This window comes from Falco peregrinus, chromosome 1 (genome assembly GCF_023634155.1).
Source record: "Falco peregrinus isolate bFalPer1 chromosome 1, bFalPer1.pri, whole genome shotgun sequence".
NCBI lineage: Eukaryota > Metazoa > Chordata > Aves > Falconiformes > Falconidae > Falco > Falco peregrinus.
This window is the reverse complement of record NC_073721.1, coordinates 119,110,679-119,124,532: the sequence shown is the minus strand read 5'-3', so window position 1 is coordinate 119,124,532 and position 13,854 is coordinate 119,110,679. Positions and strand designations below refer to the sequence as shown.

At 55.9% G+C, this 13,854-nt stretch overlaps 1 protein-coding gene across 5 annotated transcripts in view; it reads right to left on the bottom strand.

The window, feature by feature from the left end:
• Positions 1–13,286, bottom strand: part of NTRK3 (neurotrophic receptor tyrosine kinase 3) — a 231,823-nt gene extending 218,537 nt beyond the window's left edge. For 2 of the 5 annotated variants that reach the window (XR_008749358.1, XM_005242418.3), the window contains exon 1: positions 12,033–13,286. Coding sequence is in view for 3 of the 5 variants with exons in the window: in XM_005242418.3 (XP_005242475.1) it covers positions 12,033–12,280 (248 nt within the window). In the remaining 2 variants the exon portion in view is untranslated. The remainder of the gene's footprint in view (positions 1–12,032) is intronic. The other 3 variants (XR_008749360.1, XM_005242419.4, XM_027793966.2) reach the window with 3 other exon arrangements.
• Between the last annotated feature and the right edge of the window lie 568 nt (positions 13,287–13,854).

Genomic DNA, 13,854 nt, shown 5'->3' with positions numbered 1-13,854 from the left:
GAGCACTGCCCAGCCCTGGCATGGCATAAACAAGATGAAAACAAAGTTGTGAGCAGCCTACACAAAGAGAAGAAATTTCACTCTTTCAGCCCAGAGAGACAGCAGCTCCGTAGCACAGAGGGGTTACAGGTCACACTGGGCAATATCCCAACACCTAAGAGCTCAGATAATGTCCCATCACTCACAGACAAGCGCTTGCTCCCAGCACAGCCCAGTGGATCCCACAGCTCCTCAGGGTCATCTCCCCAGCAGAGAAACATGTGCAGCACCAGAGCAGCATCCCAAGCAACCTGGTTCTCTTCTCCATGTAAAACCTCCAGAAAGGCACAATAGCAGCATCCAGCCCTCACTATATCCCTGAACAAAAACCCGTACGTCTTCACCCAAACCACAAGCAGCAGCAACACCATTGCCCCCACCCCGCTACCCCGAAGTTTGACTAAAGCTCAGGAGTATCTTTGCTTTTATAAATCTCTGCCTTTTAATGATGGCTTCAAGGCTCAGAGAAAAAAAAGGCCCATTAAACTCACTGAATAAGTTAATGGGGCAGAGAGAATCCATTTCAAAGCCACCCCAGGCTATTTTCCTCTGGAGCTAAAGCCTGAATAAGCAAAAAGGAAAAATTAAAACTGTACAGCGCTTTGCCAATAAATAACCCCCAGTGTAATCCGCTACCAGGCAGGCCTCCATTTGCAGAGATAATAGGACGTAGATCAGCCGCAAACCACCTCCCCTCACAGGGACCACCACCTTTTGATTGCAATTAGCTGTGCCATGGCAGGAACCTCCATCTCCTGTCTGTCCCCTTCCACCTGCATGAGCAGGAAGGAATGGCACATCCTCCAGGGAAGTACCGAAATCCAGCACTTGGCTCTGCAATTCCCCAACATCCATGCTCCAAGTACACACCTCTGTTCCTCTGCCGCTGTTTTTTCCCCAGCCTATTGCCTGTTCATGCCCCTTCACCCATCTTCTGCCCCTCCTTCAACAGCAGCACTGTGGGTCCGTCCCTCACCTGTGCGCCAGCACCCACACACAGCCGCTTCTCTCCAAACACTTAAAAACCAAGTGCATGTCCCAGAGAGTGGGAATAAATAAATAAATAAACCCTGTTTGTAAATGTTGATCCCGCTAGACGCAGTTTGTTTACTATTTAATATTTAAAGATGCTAATTAAGTCTCTGAATAAATAAATCTATGTTACCCGTGCCTTTTGGAAGGCAGGCATCCTTCCCCCAGGGCCAGGGCAGCTCAGAGCAGGGCGGGTGCTGGGCAGCCTGTCTGGGGCTGAGGACTAGCCTGGGGCAAAGCCTGAGGTTCCCACCACCATCCCTGCTGGAAGGGAGAACTTATCTGCAACGCAAAGCAACACCAGGCACAGCTCAGGCTGGGGATATCAGGGACTTCAGCCATTTAGACCCAGAGGAGAGCACAGGCAGCGCAAGGCACAGGGAGGAGCATTTCCAGGCAGCTGCCCAAAGCAATGCCTCTCGGCCCCGAGATGGAATCTCAACTACAACCAACGAGCCAAAGGCTTGTGCTCCTGAGAGCCAGAGGATCAACCCACAAAGCGCTGGGGGGACCCAAAGACGGGCACCAACACACATCGCTGCAGCCCACCACCAAGCAGGCAGCCAGGGTCACTCCAGCGACCAGCTACAGGCACCCACATCCCTCCCAGCTGTCCCGCTGCCCAGAGCCAGGGTAGGCAACCCACACAGCTTCATACCTGAGAGCATCCCCACTTCAGCTCCTCTTCCCAAAACCGCTACCACAGCATCTTGCAAGGCACACTGCAACTGCCTGCCTTCCTTGCCCACAAACCGTAACATCTCTCAGTGCCCACACCTCAGCTCTCCCACCAGACACCTCTTCAGCCTCATTAGGCTCTGCCTCTCCCAAATCAGCTCCAGCTGTACCATGCACTTTGCCATTAACCCCCAGGGTGCCAGGCCCCGCACAGCTCCCTGCTGTAGAGGCTCCCTCCCTGCCCAGCCAGCACCCCTGTGCAACATTGGTGCCCTTTATGCACTCCTCGAGCTCAGGCTTGGCTCTGATGCTCCCAAGGAGCATCTTCAGCACCTGCCCCAACCTGAAATGAGGGGCATAGCACTTGCCAAGGGAGCACCAGGCTGCTGCTCTGATGCTGACCCAGTTCTGTGCTGCTCTGCCCTTCCCCGCTGCAGAACCTGGGGCATCCCATCAGACATCTGGCAGTACAGATGTGGCCAGAGCCCACATGAGGCTCAAACTAGGAAACACCCCCAGTAACACTCAGCTCCTCTGAACAGGCACAGGGTGAACCCCAGGAGGACAGGGGTGCCCTCATCGGGCTGGGGAGCTGAGAACACACAGCATCCATGACCCTGTGCCTCACTGAACTTTGCTTGCTCCCCAGGCTGCTCAGCAGCAGTCACCAAGTGACTTGGCTTTCAGTTCACTTTTCCTGGGATATAATTTGGCTGGGAGAGCACAAGCAAGACAGGAGACAGACAAAACCAAGGCCCACATCGATGCCCCAGGAGCACCCAGCCACATCCCAAGAGGTTTGGGGGACAAGAAAACTTCCCAGCCACACAAGTCACAGAGCTCCCCAGAGGCAATCCCATCTGTACCAGGATGGAGACAAGGGATGCCCAAGCTGGTCTTGCCTGCCTGGATTAGAAGCAGGCAGGAGGAGGGCTGTGATCCAGGACAAGGGCAGGCAGCCCAAGGGAACAGTTGCACAGCTGCATCACAGACTGCAGAGCCAGAGCTCCTGGTTCCCAACCCAGGTCACTGCACAGCATTTCCATGGAGAGCATGGGATGGGGGATGAGGGAAGAGCTGCTCCCAGAGCAGAAGGAAGGTCAGCAGCTGGAAGCACCCAGGCTCTCCCTCATGTGGCTTCATGTCCCAGCAGGGTCAGGAGTTAGAACCTGGCATCACTGCAGCTCAGCTGAGCACTCATGTTCCTAATTTATCCTGGCAAGACCCTGAGCATGCAGGGTCCTCAGCAGCACTCAGATTCCCAGCATCTGTTTGAGCATTTCCACATTAACATTTCCTAGTGGGAACCACCTGGGGATTGCTCAGGGAGAGCTAGTTAAGGGACAGCCTTGCACAGCCCAGGAGGATGGGGACTTCAGCCCTCTCACACCTGCTCCCACCCACTTCTTCATCCCCCAGGGAGAGCACGCAGCAGCCAGAAGAGGCACCAGTGTCCTGGGCCCTCCACGGCCCAAGTGAGCCCAGCATGGAGCCACAGAAGGGCTTCAGGGAAGGGGCTGCACGGGGGACAGCACCTGGGCTCAGCACCTCCCTGCACCCTTCCCTGGAGCCCTGGCATCCCAAGTCATCACCACAACAAGGACCAAGGTCAAGGAGAAGCATCCCAAGCTACCCATCTGTGCTATCACACCATCACATTCACCTGGGAATCCTTCCTGACCTTTCCGCTCCACTGCTGGGACTTCAGCTTTTAATTAAAAAAAGCAGTTTTCCTTTCCATTTAGGCAGATCAGAACTTGGAGAAGGGGAAAGTGGGGGTGATGGCACATACTGGAGGGAGGTACAGGATGGGGACAGTCACTAATAGGCTCCATTATCTCCTACACCAGAGCACTGGGTGGCAGCTGGAGGAAAGCTGGCTGCACACGCAGTTCTGGCTTCTCCTTTGGCTCCCCAACTGCTACATCACATGAAAACAAGCTAAAAATACAGCACACAATTTCCCGGTGCTATTCTTCCAGGCAATCAGGTGTCAGGTCTCACACAGAGGGGGATAGGGCAGGACCCCCAGCCCTATGGGATCTGGAAACACTGTACTGGGTGGTTACACGGAGGATGGAGATGCACAGGGGGACATGCAGCAGGGCTAGCGGAGAAGCCCTGCTAGCTGGGCACGGAGTCCAGTGCAGACTTCCAAGGGGAGTCCAGAGAGAGTTTAATCTCCCTTCCTTCAAATGAAGTCCAGGCCCTGAGCAGTATCACAGCTCTAACCTAGGTCCAGCAGCCACGCCCCAACACACACCTAGCTAAACGTCACCCCTGCCATGATGCTGGGGACCCATTTGCTGTTGCATTGCAGGACCGCTGGGTGTCACAGCCCTCTCACCATGCTGGCAACACATGGCAATAGCCAGCAGGGAGATAACCAGCCTATCTTTGGCCCGGCTGCCAGGGAGGATGACACATCTCCCAGGAGCCACGCATGGAGGATGCTACAGGGTCACAACCAGCTTCCTACCATCGCTCGCCCTTGCCCTGTCTCACATTAGGCTCTTCTCAGCCTCTCCCTCTTGGGGAAGGACACATGGCCTCTTTAGCCCTCCAACCTCCATCCAACCCATGCAGCACAGAGTTAATCAAAGAAGCAAAAAGCATTGCACCTACCCTGGAGCCCTCCAGAGACAGTTCTTAGCTTGTGCCCTTTTGCCCGGGGATTTCTCTGGGGACATTTCTTATGGCTACTAGATAAAACAGGTCCAATATAACAGCCTTGTTCATGTCCCCCTTCACGCTTGGCCTCTCCTTAAACCCTGGCTGATGCTGGGCTGAAGGGTCTCCAGCCCCTCTGGGCTGCTTGCGGGCCAGTTGCACCACTTTCCGTGCCTCAGTTTCCCCATCCGTAAAATGGGCAGAGCTGAGAGAGGCTTCCTTGCAGATCATGCACAGCCAGCAGCCGGGTGCAGATGGCAGCACACTGCCCTGGCCCTCATCAGGCACCTCTTGCCCAGAAACACCTTCCCACAGCACCAGCTCTGGCTGAATCAACACCTTCCAAAAAGCTGCAAATCACCTCAGTTCACAGACGGGTTGTGGCTGTCTCACTCACAGCGCTGTGCCAGAGCTATCGGTAAGTGGGGGTGCACAGACCGCATCCCCCCGCAGCAGCAGAGAGGAGAAACCCGTGACCTAGCAACCCACTCCGATCCCAGGGGACCACCCGACAGGACGGGGTGCCCACCCAGGATGCTGAGCCAGGGAGCAGGTGGGTGCCCCCGAGGGGTCCAGCAGCACGGGCACCCCAAAGCAAAGGCTCTTCCCCGGCACAGCACCCAGCGGCACGCCAGCAACGCAAGCGGCGACGTGACCCCTCAAGCCCCCGGCCGGCCCCGCACCCCGCGCTGCCGCCGGTGCCCCCGGCCGGGGCTGGCGGGCGGCTCGGTCCCGGTCCCGGTCCCCATCCCCGGCGGCGCGGCGCTCTCACGCTGCCGCTTGCCCTCTAGCGGCACAGCCGCCCGCCGGCGGGACACCGGTGGAGAGGGCAGCCGGGCCCGGGCCGCCCCAGCGGGGCACACGGCAGGGGCTCGGCCGGGGGCTGTGGCACACGCACGGAGCTGCTCATTCGCAAGCGCTCCCGCAAAACCAGCCTCTACCCGCAGCAGCCTGGCAGCGCTGGGCGACGAAGAGGAGGAACAGCCCGCTGCAGCCGTAGTCCCGGTGATGTGTGCGTGGCCCCCACAGGGACCTGGAGCACCTCGCCAGGGTGGGGTGGGGCTGCTGGTCCTCATCCCTTCGTGCGGGGCACAAAATGCCTGCAACACCCAGCACCGCACACAAACTGCGGCCTCCGAACAAGCAATTCACCCCGCGGTGGGTTTGCTGCACACCCCTCGGTGCCGAGGGGAGATCAGAGCCCGCAGGCTGCTCCCAGACACCTGCCGACCCCCCCAACTGCAGGAAACCCAAAGCTGAAAATTGCACAGTACCCAGTAAATAATACACTGAGTCACAAGCGTTATCAACACCCGCTTTTGGAAGCCTGGCAGGCTCCAGGGTTGGTTCACTGCCCGCTTGACCGCAGCCCCCCTTGAATGGGATGCACCAAATCCAAGCACAAACTCTTGGGCAACACCTGGCATGGGCACTGCATTGAGCAGGACAAGCCAGCGGGCCAGGGTGGCACTGGGCAACATCACCGAGCACAACCTACCTGCAGGGCTCACCAGGTGTGACCCCATGGGACACCCCATGGCCTGTTTGGGGGGTTCACTGAAAGAGCCCAGTAGTGCTGGGTGCATGGATGGTCACAGGCCTTTGGGAGACCATGAGCAGCCTCGTGACAAAGCACATGAAGGTGTCACCCCCACAGGGGTGAGTTGATGGGGTAGAGCTTTCCTTAACCAAGATCTACAAAAGCCCCTAGCCCAAGGCAACCATCTCTGAGCCTCCAAGGCAGCAAGGCAGGTCCTTCCTCAATCTCTTACCCTCCATCTCCACTTCTTCCCTCCATGAAACACCTGTCCTAGACCCAAAGCATCCTCATCTCACCTCTGCAAGCCCAAGGAGACAAGCCAGCAGGCAGAGCTGACTTAGACCTCCCCAAACCCTGCAGGACACGAGGGCTGGGAAGATGTCACATGCACCCTCAAACCATCCGGGTCAGCAGTTTCTCCGGTCATGGAAGCAGCTCAGACCCTACATTCAGCTCAGAAAAAAACTGGGAACTTCTGGCAGACACCAAAATTGTTTTGTCCCCACAGAAATAGCTGGAGTGGCCCATCAGCAGAGCCCGGCAATGCAGACATGGCTGCAGATCCCAGTGGGATCAGGCACAAGGAGGGCAGACACCAGCAGACCCTGGCATGAAAAGGCAGGTGACAACCCAGTAGGAATCTTGTGTCCCAGGCAGAGTAGGGCTGTAACTCTTAGGTGCTTTGTGTCTTCCGCTCAGTGTTAGCCCAGTCACTGCTGGGAAAGCCAAGCTGAGACCTGGCCTTGATGGCCAGCACCTCCAAAAAACACCTTCTATAGTCCATCTACCCCAGATCCTTCTGCTCTGTCCCTGAGCACAGCCTGAAGGGCTGCAAAAGCACTGAAGGTCCCAGACATCACCTGTTCCAGGAAAGTGCCTCCCTGCAGGACTGGTCAGCAGGGAGAAAGGCCATAAGAGCAGGGCAAGGAGCCAGCAGCCAGCCCAGGGTGCTCCTGGTGCAAGTTCAGCTACTTTGGTGCACAAGGCAGCACCCGCCACGGACCCGATCCCCTGATGCATGTGGGGCAATATGGGAACACAGTCAGGACCAGTGCTCCTGGCTTAAAGTACCTCTAGAGCATCAAGACCATACCTCAGCCTACCCTCTTGTCCCAGATATCTCTGCACCCTCTTCTGTCCTCACAGCCTCATGCTGCACCAGCCTCCCCCATCCCAACAACCTTCGGGACAGCTGCTTTGCGTAAACAAGAGCCTTGCAAAACAATGCTGGATTGAACTGGGGACCTTTTGAATGGTCTCTGCAACAGCCAAAGCCTCTGGGACCAGGAGATGGGAGGAACGATGGGATGAGAAGCTTTGGGAACACAGAGCCCTTCATCTCTGGAGAGCAGTAGTACACAAGGCACACTGGGCATGCTGTGGCTAATTCAGAGAGGGGAAAAGTTTGTGCCCTGTTGTCTGAAGCAGAGCAATCACCAGCTTGAACATCACAGGAGCCCTCTTCCTGGCTGTTTGTGTCACCAAAGCAAGTTCTGCTTCACCCAGCCCTTCCAGGAAGATGCTCGCCTTTTCTTTCTTTCCCTCCTTCCCAGATGCAGGCATACATGGGCATCACCAGTGCCTCAGCTCTCCCTGCACTGGCAGTGAAGGGGTGCTACCATTCTGAGCACCCCACGCTCTCCCCCATGCCACGTGCTCCCAGCTCCTACTGCAGTGAGTGGGGGCTGCCTGCTGCTCACCCCCCACGGTGCCTGGCTCTGACGTGGCTCTCCCGCCCCCAGCCAGGCCCACGGGATGGGGATGGAGCGGATGCTGCCATGGGCTGGTAGGACAGCCCAGTAGGAAAGGACGGGGCTTCTCCTCTTGTCCATGGAGGGGGCAAGATGCTTCCCCTTGACCTACAAGTGACACTGCAAAATCCCACATCCCGCATGTGTGCTCCCCAGTGACCCACCTCCTCCTGGGTTTCTCTGAGTTCATCTCACCTTGTTGAAGGCAGCTACTACCTACACAGATAAATCCTGCAAATGTAACCACCAAGGGTATTTTACCACGAGAACCCCCGTCCTCTCCTGGTGAGGCTGGGTAAGAAAGCAAGTCTTTATATACCAGGGACACATCCCTACCTCGAGGGAGCCCAGAGGTGACAAACGAAGGCCACCGCCGCCTGCCTGGCAGCATCTCTGCAGTGCCATAGCAACAGCTGAGAAGTAGGGAGGCCCAGATGGCAAACTCCTCCGTCTGTCCTTCCCCACGCGCCATGCCAGCGCACGCAGGCGCTGCCCACGCTGCCAGAAGGGTAACTCCCCGGCCCGCCCCTGGCACGCGGCGCCCGCTGTCATCCCAACACGCGGCGGCACAGGCGAGCCCGGCTGCCAGCCAGACCCCTGCGGTGCCATGGATGGAGACCCAGAGTGGAAAACACCCTGGTTGCTCGGGACATGAGGGCAGAAGGGGTTTTGCACTGCAGACCCCCAGAACCAAAGTTCTCCCTGCGCATCTGGTCTTTTTAGGGAGGTCTTGCAAGGGATGGAGCCCTGCACCACAGGGGTGAGGCTGGGTTAGGGGAAGCTTGAGCATCTCTACAGGTCACACCTGGCTGGGGGCACAGCTAAGGCTACCCAGCTGCCTGAGAAAAAGCAGTGCCATGAACCAGCCCCATGGTGGGTCCTCTCCCCAAATCGGGGGGGGGAAGTCCAGCAACATGACTCCAAACTGGAACCAACTCAGCCAGGGTCCAAGCTGGCCCCAGCGCTAGACAGAACCCTTGGCAGGCCTCACAGGGATGTCTGTGTGCAGAGCTGCATCCCCAGGGATGCGATCTGAAATTGGATATGTTTCTGGGCAGGCTGGGAAAGGGCAGAGGAACATCAGCCAACCCAGCCTCCTCCATGTCAGGGTAGGAACCTCCTGCCCTTCCTCTGCTTCACTATTAACCTGGCACTGCCTGGATTTGTATGAAGGTTGTGTGCCAACATCCCCCCCCCAGCCCAGCCAGGGCAGAAGCCACCCAATCCTGACTGCAGCTGCTCTGCTCTCACCAAAAGGAGGATGGGTGGGAAACCAGAAGCAGCAGCAATTGGAGTGAAGGCTATTCATTTGAGAGCTACAATGGGAGGCTTGATGATGGGGTATCACACTATGGGCACCCACAGGGCTGGCCTGCCCTGCCTCCCTCTGTGGGCAGTGCCACAGGCTGGGTGTCCCCCTCCTGCCATCCTTGCCTCAGGGGTCTCATCAGCCACTGAGGTGTGAAATAACGCAAAGCTCTTGCTGGCTTGGCCCCCAATGCTGGGGGGACTGGCCTGGCTGGGCTGCAATGGAGGGGGGCCTCTGCCCTGGCTCAAGGGCGTAAGGTGGATAAGCCCTCCAATCTGGCTGACACTGCTTTCCTTCCTCCAAGGCCTCCAAATGGGCCCTGGCAGCCTTTCATCAGCACCACCCAAGCTCTGATTGCAAAACTGAGCTTGTCTTTCAGACGCGAATAAGGCCCTGCTTCGCCCCAGGGTGGCTTCACCACACCACATCCCATCTACCTTTTCACCAGCAGCAGGATGGAGCAGAGACCACCACTTTCCCCAGGGCCTGCAGGGAGGACCTGGCTGGAGCATCGCACCCCCCAGCCACAGGGACAGAGCTAAGCCTCCCTTATTGACCCCCAAGCCCAGTGGGAGAAGGTGTTTTTGCCCACTCACTGCCCACAAACGAGGCAAGCTGCCTAATGAAACCAGGCCCTCAGTGAGCGTGGCGAGCAGGGGGAAGCACCGTTCGGTGCCCAGCTGAATCAGACCTGCACTCCAAGGGTGATTCAGTGATGACCAGGCTGGGCTTCGATGCACCCCTCGCCCCAGCACCCATGATGCAGGGGCTGGCAAGGTGGGGCCTGAAATCAGCCTGGAAGGGTGCAGGACCTGACGCCTCCCATGCAAAAACATGAATGTGGGTTCAACCCTGGCTCCCAGCAGTGGCTCCTTTTCCCAGGAAATGGCCCCACCACACAAACTATTCCTCTGCTCCCGTAAGTATCCCCTATGAACCACTGCTGCCTTCCCAGTAAGCACAAAGCCCTGGGGAAAGTTTTCACCCATGCTCAGCCTCAGCCCCTTCCAGCATTTTGGGGTTCACCCCAGTCCTGTGCCTCAGCCCCCCAAACCCAAGGAGGGAGGCACAGGGCCAGCAGCAATGCAGAGGGTGAGGGAACGTGCTTTGCTCAGTGTGGAGCAGAGATGCATACAAATTCCAGCCAAAACTGGCACCTTCTCCTCCTTCCCCAAGTTCAGAAAAGCTCCTCTCCAAAAAAATACCCAACATCTCTGTTTCTAGAGTTGTCCGTTTCTGGTTTTTTTTACCCTCTCCTTTTTACAGACTGCTTATCAGCATTTTTCAATTTCAAAGCAGTAAAGACGTTTTCTGGGCACAAAGGGCTCACATAATACTACCTCTCACAGCAGTTCAGATGTATGTGCATCTGACAACGCACGCTCGCTCATGCTGGTGGGCTTCCAAATCCTTCGCAGCCTTTACTGCTGCTCCCCACCCCGCAAAGGGTTAAAACCAAACCACAACAAACAGCAAGCACAGGGAAAAAACACGAGTTTCTCTGACTTCCCAAGCATCATCCATATCCCTCTGGCATTGCACAGAAAACACTCCAGTACCGAGATGCAGGATAAATATAGGGCAATTGGGAAGGGAGCACTGCATGAGTTTCCCCGTTTACTTTCCCCATTCCGGCTGGGTTTGCAGAGGTTTGCTAGCAAGGTGAAGGGAGAGCTGGGAGTTCAGGGTCAGTGGTACCTGCTGAAAACCTGCCTGGGCATCGCATAAACCTGTAAGCAAGTGGAGAAAGCGGCTCCCGTCATCTTTACCCAGCAAAGGTGACAAGCAGAGCTGCGAAAAAGGCACCGCAATTACTCCATGGCTCTGCTGCAACTGCACTGTGACCAAATAAAACAGCCTCAGGAAGAGACCCAGCAAAGCCCTCTCCCTCTATGCAACTGTGCCATCGAGGTGGAAAATAAATAAATAAATAAATAACCCTCCATTACTCATTTCAAACCTTGCTGCATTTAACTGCCAGAATAAAGGATTCCACCTCTTCCCTGCTCAACTCCCACTGGCAACTTGCTCTGGGGGCTACATTTCCCTAAATGCTCACATTTCAATTAGCATTAGAATAATGAAATGGCTCAGAGTTCATCTCGCTCAAAAATGTACTGGAAAATAAAGAGCAGAGATTGGAAGCGATGAGGATTATTTTTTTTTTACACACACACACACACAGCATGATGGATTCAGGAGAAGGAAATATATTCCTTTCTCGACTCCACGTTGATGAGATTAACATAGGCTTTGCTAACTGCCTCTCCAAACAAGGATAATGCAACTTCAAGTTGATTTTCCAGATAAACAAGCATGCAAACAAACGCAAAGTGCTCAACTAAAAATATCTCCTTGCTCCGATGCTTCTCCCCACCGTCACCACCCCGAGACGAAAACATGCAAATCCTATCGCAGCACCACGGCGAGTTACAAAATTATAACAATGCGAGTTAAATAAACTACTTAAGGGACATCTCACTGTCCTGTTAATTTTTTTTTTCCCCTCCCCTTAAAAAGGCGAAACCGCAGATGCCCAGATACACTCAGCCAGGGCAGGGCAGGCAGCATTTTCTGTTGTGGGGATGCAAAAAAAATACGATATTCTAACCGGATCCAAAGTCTCGAAAAAGAACAAGCGGCTCAGAACTTGCTTTTCTTGCCCAATTTGGGTAAATATGTGGTTGTATGTGGCTGTGGCGTCCCCCCTCCCCTTGCAAGAGCAGTTAAAGGAAGCAGCAGCTTTAGCATCTTCGCCTGCTGCTCTCTCTCCTGCTAAGGAATCGGATCTCATTGACTTTACTCCTCTTAAGCCTCGGCCAAACTGTTGCTGGGCTTTTTAATTTTTGTGAGGGGGGATGGGGTAAGGGGGAAAGGCGGATCTGCGTCCTCCGCACGGGCAGCCGGGCTGAGCTCCGCCAGGCAGCGCGGCAGTGCCGAGGGCACCTGAGCCCTGCACAGCCCGGCCAGCCCGCACCGGGAGGGGACGGCGCCCCGGGGGCACCCCACTTACATGGAAGTGATGTTCCTTGAGATGTCCGTGATATTGATGCTCGTGTTGCCATTGCTGCTGCCTGAATCCTGCCCTTCCAAGAGAGGGAAGAGGTTCCCATCATCCGGCTTCTTGCAATTGATGTCTGTCTTGCTGCAAAGACAATTAGCAGGGCAAGCCAGCACCGAAAGCAGATAGTCTCCCCAAATGCTCCAGAGCAAAAATACCCTCCAGAAAGTGCACTTGGTAGGGCAAAGAGAGACATCCATCTCCGATTGCTGCTTCTAAAAAAGAGGAGGAGGAGGAAAGGGGGGATGGAGGGAGGGGAAGGGGGGGAAAGGGGGGAAGGAAACAAAGACAGAGGGAGAAAAGAAAAAAAAAAAAAAAAAAACCACACACAACAAAACCTCAAGCGATCAGATGCAAAAATCCTCCAGCAGATGAAATCATGCTGGCAGCTGGCTCGGAGAGGCTGTAATTCCCGCTAGGGCAGCGGCAGCGGGCGGGGATGCATGCTGGCCCGGCCGCCCTGCGCCCGCCGCCCGCCGCTCCCCGCCAGCCGCTCCGGAGGATTGCAACGGGAGGCTGGGGAGGCAGCCGGGGAAATAAATAAATAACGAAAACGGTGCGAAAGTCACCAAGTCCCACCTACTGGGCAGAATTAAAATTGACACACCTGCAAAAAAAACACACAGAGGGAGAGGAGGGGGCGACCTCCCCTTCCCATCGCTTCCCTCCCCCGGCCTGGCCAGCCCTGCTGCGGCGGGCACAAAAAGCAGGGGAGGAGAAGAAGGAAGGCTTGCAAAGCTAGCCGGGCTCTGCAATAAAAAGGATTCCCCACCCCCCTCCCTCGCCGCTAAAAATCAACCTAGGGGAGGGGGGAGAGAGAGGGGAAAAACCCACCCCGGCGCTGCTGGAGCCCCAGCTCAGCCCCGCCAGCAGAGGAAAAGTTGCAGCTGGGGTTAAATTTGTGCTGGGGAGGGAGAGCAGAGGGGCTCTGGCTCGGCTCCTGCTTTCTCAGGCTCTTTCGTCTTTGGGAGGAGGACGATGCTGTCTTTCGCTTGGTTGTGGGGTGGGTTCACAGCCCCCACCCCCCGCCTGCAATCCGGACACAAGGGTGGAGAGGAAAGAAAGATTAAACTGAAGTGGAAGAGAATGAAAGCCAGTGTGGATTACAGCAATTTAATTTTTTTTTTTCTTTAGACGATCCTAACGAGAGGCAGATCAGACGGCTGGGTGGGAGAAGAGACTGGAGAGCACCCAGGAAGGACTTTCTAGAAAAGACACACACGCACCCCCCACCACTCCCCCCCCCCACCAAAATGCAACGGAGACTGCCAGGAAGTGCAAGCAGGAGCACCCAGGGTCGCGGCTCCCGTCCTCCTTCCCCTGGCTTCCCCCTTCCCTCCTGCAGCAGATTCTGCAATCAGACATGCAAAAAAAAAAAAAAAAAAAAATCCTGAAAGAGGAAGACTGAAGTGTTGAAAAGGCTGAGCTCAGAGCGCCGAAATGGCATCAGGAGAGCAGTGAGTGCGAGCTGAACAGCAGAGCGAATTAAGATGCATGGTGCATTTTTGGCAAGCACAAACCCAAGCAGATCAGAGCTCTGCTTAATTTGCTCTGCTTTTCTACAGCGCTTTTCTGCATGCTTCCCCCCCACCCCCCCACCCCACCCCCAATAGTTTCATCTCTGCTCCTCCACACGGAGACACTGTGATAAAGGGATGGTGCTGCAGGCAGGATCATGGGTGAAGGGAGGAGTTACAGGTGTAGGACTCCAAATATTTCAAGGGTCTACTTCTGCCAGGCACAGGGCTTTGCATAGGGAGAAGGGACAGAGGGA